Below are 8,152 nucleotides of genomic sequence, written 5' to 3'. Positions count from 1 at the left end.
CGATGGATCTGCTGTACTGCCTGAGACGTATAATTGAAGGTCGTCTGCATATAGGTGGTAAGAGCACTTTCGCAAAACTGAAGGAAGGTCGTTTATGAAAAGTGAAAAGAAGAGAGGGCCCAGGATGGAGCCTTGGCCAATGCCCTTGGTTAAGAAGGAAGGTGAAGACACATCATCTTCAAATCTGACTATTTGAGATCTATTACTGAAGTAAGAACGGATAAGGGCTATAGCAGTTGATGAGAATTTAAAAAAATTAAGGAGTTTGTAACAGACCAAGTCATGCGGCAAGCTGTCAAAAGCCTTGGTGAAATCTAATAACACCAGGACCACAAAGTGGTTTTCATCGAGGCTCTGTGCAATATCATGGGTTACTTTTAGAAGAGCTGAGATCGTGCCGTGGCCTACACGGAAACCTGATTGGAATTTACATAAAAGTTTATTCTCATCTAGGTAATCAGAAATCTGCTCATGAAGTACAAATTCAAAGGCCTTCGAGAGTACAGGAAGAAGACTAATAGGTCTGTAGTCTGAAGGCTGAACAGGGTTTTGAATTTTGGGAATAGGCACAACAATAGCTGACTTCCAAGGATCAGGATAAGTCGACGTTGTAATGATATGGTTAAAAGTATCGGTAAGCACTGGAATAATAGCTGGGAGTAAGATTTTAATGAAGTCAAGAGAGACCCCATCGCTCCCAATAGCATTCGACTTCACACGGGAGATAGCACAAATTACAGACTCAGGGGAGATGCAGTCAAAAGTGAAACCCTCCCAGGGCTCACTAGGAAGTGCAGGGGTTGAAAGCGGCACAGTATTAGACACAGTAGAGAAAAATTGATTTAGATCATCAGCAGATAGGGATTTGCCAAGAGATGAGCCAACAGAAGGTCGAAGGCCAAGCCTTTTAATATTATCCCACAGTTTTTTCGCAGGTAGATTAATGTCAAGGGATTTTAGGAAGTGCCTCTTTTTGGCTCCCTTCACTAGAGTGCTCACTTTGTTACGCAAGCGGCAGAAACTACGTCTGTCATCAGATAAATTAGTACGCTTCCATTTGCGAAAAGCAGCATCTCGCCGCTTTATGTGCTTAAGGATATTTTCATTTATCCAAGGGGTTAATAGCGAAGGTATTAAGACTTTTTTCTTAGGGACAAAAGAATCAAAGAGAGTATTAATATTTTCAGTAATTGAGAGTACACGCTCAGAAGGACAGGCAACAAATTTTAATGATTGATAATCGACTTCCATGGCTGCAGAAACTACAGCTTCTTTGTCGCAATTACGCAGATCAGATACAAATTTGTATTTATTCTCAGGTTTAGGAAGACGAAAATTGTAGGAACCAAAGATCATATCGTGGTCCGAAATGCCAGGCAAAGGAGCTTGACCAAAATGCAGTAATTTAGATGAATCAGTTTCAGGTATTAACATGAGATCTAGGAGGGATCCAAGACGCGTGGGACTAAAAGGAGTATAAGTAAGAGAAAGTGAAGAGAGAAGACCACGAAACCGAGCACTCAAGAGGCATTTTTTAGCAAGGTTGACATTAAAGTCTCCCATTAAAATGAGATTTTCATTTGGAATTGCGAAATTTAAAAAATCCTCAATGTTATTCAAGGTTGAGACTGGCGGAGGAATATAAGAAGAAAATATCGTTATATTCTTACCAAATAGGGATATTTGAATTCCAATGTATTCTAAAGTGCCAAAAACACCGGAACAGATCAATGAAGCCTTGAAACTGTCCCGTACAAAGATTCCCACTCCACCACCCCTGCGGGACAATCGATCACTTCTGAATAACCTGAAGCCCTGAACTCCCACCGCCTCCACAGAGTCGGATGAATCCAGCCAAGTCTCAGACATACAGAGAACCGAGAGCGGCGAATTCAGCATAAGATATCGTATCTCATCTATATGTCGTCTCACACTTCGAGCATTAATGTGGGCTAAAATAAAAGAATACCGAGAATCGGTGGTGAGACCATTGAAATTGATAAGGATAAATTGATAAATCTTTAAAATTTTAAAATTCCATTAAGAAAACTCATAAAAATCTTCATTTTTAGTGGGTTTTATTGATGTTCGTGGACTTTACAGATTTACTTGGCTTTCGCAGCTGCTTTCTGCGATGCCTTCTGAGCCTTCAAGACCTTCACGACGATCTTCTGCTCCTCAATGAGGAAGGCGCGAACAATGCGCTCACGCAGGCATTGGTGGCACAGCACTCCACCGTACGTCCGGCGGACGGTCTTCTGTCTCTTGGAGATACGTGGGCGTTCGCTGGGGCGCGTTGGCCGGATACCCTTTAGCTTCTCCTTGCACTGCCCGCACTTTGGGACATTGCGCCTCTTCTTTACGTACTGATAGACCAGGAGGCCACCAGGTGTGCGAACACTGAAACGAGAGACATCCATGAGTTTCTCCTGAATTGCCGGGAAAATGTGGTTTGTTTTTTTTTTCTACTTACACACGCCTCCTGTTTGACTTGGTATTGTACGACAATCGTCGTCTGAGGGTCAAACGTTGAACCATTTTGTTGATCCTGAAATGAATTACGGAAATATTAACCAAATGCTGAGTTTATGGGAACATTTTCTAGGTTATGTTGAAAGCAGGAATTTTTTAGGATGTTTGTTTTTACTAAACTATGACAATTTCTGTGATTCTCACTACACCAAAGGAAGCAGGATTAACTAATTGAGGAATTCTTGGGGAGATAATTGAGGAATTGAGGCAATTAATGGGATATTTTTACAAAATACTAGCACTTACACGCTCACGTATTCACGTTGTTGACAAGAAAGAAAATTCAGCGGAAGTTGCCTTGACTTGTTTCATTGATGCTTCTTATCAGCGCTAAATATGTGTTTCATTGATGCTTCACTGAAGCATTCATCGCACAACAAAGCTTGAAACATTTTTTGTTTCATCCGTGAATGGTTCCTTCTCACTCTCGCAATCGTATTTGTCACGTGAAGTCAGAAAACTTTGGAAAATTTTTCAAAGTCCTCTTCGCGAGTTTTTGCGTATTTTCCGTGAAATTGTGCGGGTAAATCAATCGTCAGGATGACTGAGAATATGGCAGACTTGATGGTGTCGCTGCATGACGATAAAATCGGTGAGTTTTCTGCGAGTTTTCTATTTTTAGCGAATCACCTGACTTGGGGCGGAGGGCCACTTTTTATTTTCCCCATGGAAACTCAATGAAAATGTTCTTTTCAGACATGATTGCAGCCACCAGTGTGCTACAGCAGCAGGCTGGAGATATTCGCCAGAGTAAAATCAACTGGCAGTCGTACATGCAGTAAGAAATCACGAGAATTTGTGGGGGTGGGAATCAGCTGATTAGCAGCGGAATGATCATCATTCCATCTTGCAGGTCCCAGATGATCTCGAGTGAGGACTACAATTGTGTGAGTGCCCTCGATGGGGACAAGAAGGCGCAGTACTTGCAGCAGAATGCCTCTCAGTGCGCCAAGACTCTCCTCAATCTCCTCTCGCACGTTTCCAAGGATCAAACAATCCAATACATCCTCGTTATGATTGATGATCTACTGCAGGAGGATCGCACCCGTGTGGAGATTTTCCACGATTACGCCCTGAAGCGCAAGGAGAGTGTCTGGGGTCCCTTCCTGAATTTGCTCAATCGCCAGGATGGCTTCATTGTGAACATGTCTTCGCGAATTCTGGCAAAACTCGCTTGCTGGGGCCACGAGCAAATGCCCAAATCCGACCTTAACTTCTACCTTCAATGGCTTAAGGATCAACTGACCGTCAATGTAAGTTTTTGAACCCACTTCTCTTCACAACAATCCTTTTTCAGTGAAACAACAAAAAGAAAATCTTGCACTTTGCTCCTCTGTCTCATCGTCTTCCTCACCACCACCACAAGAGAAACGAAAGTTTGTCCTTTCCCCCCATGGATTCCCTTTTTGCGGAATAATCCCAACCTCTCTTTACTAACAAACTCGGTGATTTTTTTGGTGATGTGTGTGTTGCAATTTGTGGCTTTATTTTTGCTCCTCCTGACCTCCGCATCCCTTCACGGAGTTTTTCAAGCTTTCTTCTCATTAAAAAAAAATCAGTGATTTGATAAGAAATCACTGAACTAACCAAAATGTAGCTCACAAAATTTCCTTTTGCAAAATGTGTGGCGTTTTTCACGTAAAAGAAAACCCCATGAAACTAACCGAAAGTCCTGCTGGAGGAAATGTTCCATTTATACGTGTTTTAACTGCACCAAAAATGCATTTTTACTGCACTTTGTAATGGGAAAAAGACTTTTGATCGGGAAATTATTTTTTAAGTCAGGAGAGTGTTTAATTTTGATCGGGAGAATATTTTATTTTGATTATGAAATCCTTACAATTTATCCGCAAAAACTTGTCTACAGTTGAAGTCCTCATCAACGAACAATCGGATGTACTACTCTCGCGTATTAAAAATAATGCGCGAGAGTAGTACATCCGATTGTTCGTTGATGTGGACTTCTACTGTATTCTTCAGTAAAATAAGTAGATTGATCAGAAAAATAGCTGAAAAGTACTAAAATTGCATAAAAATTGGTTCTTAATTTTCTTTTTGAAATATTCATCAGAAGATTTATTATTTTTTAAAATCATTTTAGCGCTTCAAATTAATTATCAAACTCCCCCCTTGGGCAGGAATTTAGGACTTTAAGTTTCCTTAAAAATCAGGCAATTAAGGTTTTCTCTTTAGGACACAGAAAAAAATATTTCTAGGTTGTAATTTTTGAAAAGAAATGTCAAACGTTAGAAAAAATATATGTAAGTTTATTAAAACGTCAAACGTTTTTGAATTAGATTTATCTCAAGATTAATTATTAAACTTCGAGCACGAAAGCTCCGTTAAATCCTTTGAAAAGAAAAACTATCAATCGTTAGAAAAATAAACGTCAAACGTTAGAATTGCTCAAATTGTCAAAGTTCAAACTTATTTTTTAACACGGAGGATCGAGGTTTCTAACCTCAAAAAATTGATTTTAATTTTCTCTCAAAAAAATATTTTTTCCAAGTTTTCTTTCCACGATCTTGAAGTAATTGAACTTCCCTACACACAGATGTAGAAATTATCACGATACGTTTAAAAGATTTTACTCTGTGACGATTTAAAAATGTCGAATTGGCCACGATGGCCAGCAAAATCCTCCAAGGGTTAAGTAAACGTTTTTCTTACAAAAAAGCAATGGAAACATTCTCAGCTGATCAAAAGAGAAATATTCTCCTGCCAAAAAATAAATAAATTAACTGATCAAAAGAAAAAAGTTCCCTCTTTGTGATCACCATCTTCTAATCTTCTCTCTTATTAGCAAAATCTTGTTTGATTTAGAGATCTATCTAGCTAAAAAAAAGAATAGAAAATGTTAATAATTCTTCTATATTTCTTCTCAAACACTGTCCAACTTTAACTTCTCTCTGCCTCCATCAAATAAAAAAAACAAAAAATGTTCCAAAAAAATGAAATTTTGGTGATCACACGTTATGAAATATTGTTGAAAAAAAAAACAATAAAAAGGCAAAAGCTTATCACCAAGAGCTTGTTGAGGCGGATGCAAAACGCAACGCCATGGCACAGCACGGCAACCACCATCACCATGGACATCAGCCCGCCTACGAGTCCTACAAAGAGGTTTCCAGTTGCGTCGATGACATGACGACCACATCCTCCTCGTTAAAGTCACTTCCTATTCCGGTAGACGTTATTTGTTTTAAGATTTTTTTCTTTTATCTTTTTCTTTATCTCTCTTTTTTTTTAGTTTGTTTTATTTACTCATTTTTTTTTTTGAAAGAGTAGAATGGTGCGTGGGTTTCTTTCCTCGGAGTGTAGTGTTTAGTAGAGTTTGTCCTACTTTCTCTCTCTCTCTCTCTAGCTAGGCTAGATCTTTGTCCAAGGAGTGCTAGGTCCTCCTTCTAATATTCCTTTAAGAAAAAATCCAATTTTTTCTGCACTACCAAAAACAATGTGTGTGGCCACACGTTTTGAGATGTCTGTGAGATTCTCAATGAAAAACTCATTCAACTGAACCTGATCATGAGATGATCTTTAAGAAAGAATTGAGAAAAAAAGAGAAATGATCAGGGAATGAATTCTCTAAGAGTGAAAAACTCCCGTGATAAACTCCTGAAAGCTTTAGCGCTCTAAAAGAAACGTGAAAACCGGGAAAATCTTACGGGAGTTTATCACGGATGCATTTTTTTTCTTAAAGGATCATGCTCATGTGAAGTTTTCCTCACTTTTTCCCTGCAAAAAGCCTTCGGGAGTTTATCACGAGAGTTTTTCACTCTTAGAGAATATCACGCCAGGAGGATGTCACAGATGTTCCTCTTAAGTTTTTTTTTCTTTTATTATTTTATCCCTTAAAATATCCTTTAGAGAGTTTCTAACTTGATCTTTACATAAAAAAAATCAAATTTAGAGCAACGAATACATCCAATCTGTGGGACGTTGTCTCCAAATGATGCTACGTGTGGATGAATATCGTTTTGCCTTTGTGTCCGTTGATGGGATCAGCACAATAATAAGCATCCTGTCGTCTCGGGTTAACTTCCAAGTGCAATATCAGCTTGTTTTCTGCCTGTGGGTGCTCACATTCAACCCATTGCTGGCGGAGAAGATGAATAAGTTCAATATTATCCCCATTTTGGCGGACATTCTCAATGATTGTGCCAAGGAGAAGGTTACGCGCATCATTTTGGCCGTTTTCCGGAACCTCATTGAGAAGCCCGAGGATAGTCAGGTGTCCAAGGAGCACTGTATTGCCATGGTGCAGTGCAAGGTGCTGAAGCAGCTTTCAATTCTCGAGCAACGTCGCTTCGATGATGAGGATATTTCGTCCGATGTGGAGTATTTGACGGAGAAATTGCAGAATTCGGTGCAGGATTTGAGTTCATTCGATGAGTATGCAACAGAAGTAAAGAGTGGACGCCTAGAGTGGTCTCCGGTGCATAAATCTGCTAAATTTTGGAGAGAAAATGCTCAGCGTCTCAATGAAAAAAACTACGAACTTCTCCGTATCCTTGTTCATCTTCTCGAGACCGTCAAAGATCCGCTCGTTCTCTCCGTGGCCAGTTTTGATATTGGGGAATATGTGAGACACTACCCCAGAGGAAAGCGGTTAGTTTTAACTTCTTTTTTAGTCATTTCTTGCATCCTTGAAGCACGTAATGAAATTCTTCATTTTGTAGTGTGATTGAGCAACTTGGTGGGAAGCAGTTGGTGATGCAGCTGCTGAGTCATGAAGACCCGAATGTTCGGTATGAAGCCCTCCTGGCTGTTCAGAAGCTCATGGTGCACAACTGGGAGTATCTGGGTAAACAACTTGAGAAGGATAAGGAAGGTGGTGCTTCAGCCTCTAAACCCGGTGCAGCTCCAATTGCTGGAAAAGCATAAATTATCACATAAAAAATATCCCCCCTGTAGTTGTTTTGAACCGATTTTTGAAAATTAAAAGAAAGAATAAATCAGTAGAAGAACATTCCAGCTTGGCAAACAAAATTTCACACAAAAAAGTGATTTTATCTGTTACAAAAAAAAATCATTTTTATCAAAATTGCCAAAGCTTAAGAATTGAAGGGAAAGAAAAAAAATAAATTGTTAGTTTTATCTTCATTAACTGCAATCATATAAGTATTATTGTTAGTGTGAAGGGGAGGTGTAATAAGTGTTAAATGGCATCACCCACTCCCATGTAAATATCTTTAAAGAAAAAGAAAAAGAATAAAATATTCAATGTGTCATTTTGGTGGCTTTGTTGACTATAAATTGAAACAAAAATTGTATGATTTATGTAACAATTTACTGTAAAAAAAATGAGATAATAAATCGAAAGCACGAAATTCATCATTTGGTGTTTTATTTATTTTTATGAGAATTTATTGATGCCTGATGAAGGTCCAAATCAGCATCGAAACGTCTGCGGGAAATTTAGTAAAGCAAATGGCTTGAAAGATAATAACGATATGAGCTTTTTCATTTCATTTTTATTTAGAAAATTTAATTTCTTTATCCTCATTCATTCAATTTTATTCCTAAGAAATATTTTCTTTAATTTTTATGATTTTTTTTTGTTAAATTCTTGCGTTCAATTCGCAAAGACAGTTAAATTTTAAATTCTTATGTCAAAGAG

At 38.6% G+C, this 8,152-nt stretch overlaps 4 protein-coding genes across 6 annotated transcripts in view; 2 read left to right on the top strand and 2 right to left on the bottom strand.

Moving 5' to 3' along the window:
• The window catches only part of LOC129788976 (dachshund homolog 2), a 1,190,888-nt gene that overhangs the window by 801,023 nt on the left and 381,713 nt on the right, over nt 1-8,152 (bottom strand). The window lies entirely within an intron of this gene.
• The window catches only part of LOC129788985 (uncharacterized), a 511,890-nt gene that overhangs the window by 342,994 nt on the left and 160,744 nt on the right, over nt 1-8,152 (top strand). The window lies entirely within an intron of this gene.
• The window catches only part of LOC129789155 (60S ribosomal protein L34-like), a 62,415-nt gene continuing 56,324 nt past the window's right edge, over nt 2,062-8,152 (bottom strand). Inside the window, exons 1-3 of one of the 2 annotated variants that reach the window (XM_055825812.1) lie at nt 2,779-2,818; nt 2,474-2,548; nt 2,062-2,400 (exon numbers count right to left, since the gene is read on the bottom strand). In XM_055825812.1, the coding sequence (XP_055681787.1) occupies nt 2,106-2,400; nt 2,474-2,538 (360 nt within the window). In that variant the 5' untranslated portion in view covers nt 2,539-2,548; nt 2,779-2,818 and the 3' untranslated portion in view covers nt 2,062-2,105. Of the gene's footprint in view, nt 2,401-2,473; nt 2,549-2,778; nt 2,819-8,152 lie in introns of those variants that run through there. The other variant, XM_055825813.1, reaches the window with a different exon arrangement.
• On the top strand, nt 2,671-7,866 carry LOC129789019 (V-type proton ATPase subunit H). Of its 2 annotated transcripts, XM_055825626.1 has the most exons (6): nt 2,917-3,124; nt 3,229-3,310; nt 3,386-3,785; nt 5,542-5,718; nt 6,443-7,140; nt 7,212-7,866. In XM_055825626.1, the coding sequence occupies exons 1-6, from the start codon at nt 3,073-3,075 to the stop codon at nt 7,414-7,416; spliced, it is 1,614 nt and encodes a 537-aa protein (XP_055681601.1). In that variant the 5' UTR covers nt 2,917-3,072; the 3' UTR covers nt 7,417-7,866. The 2 variants fall into 2 exon arrangements, with proteins under 2 accessions (XP_055681602.1, XP_055681601.1); XM_055825627.1 differs by lacking the exon at nt 5,542-5,718 and having other exon boundaries at nt 2,671-3,124.

Source organism: Lutzomyia longipalpis, chromosome 2, assembly GCF_024334085.1.
Source record: "Lutzomyia longipalpis isolate SR_M1_2022 chromosome 2, ASM2433408v1".
Taxonomy (NCBI): Eukaryota; Metazoa; Arthropoda; class Insecta; order Diptera; family Psychodidae; genus Lutzomyia; species Lutzomyia longipalpis.
The sequence above is the reverse complement of the archived record's forward strand: the minus strand, read 5'-3'. Positions and strand labels throughout refer to the sequence as shown.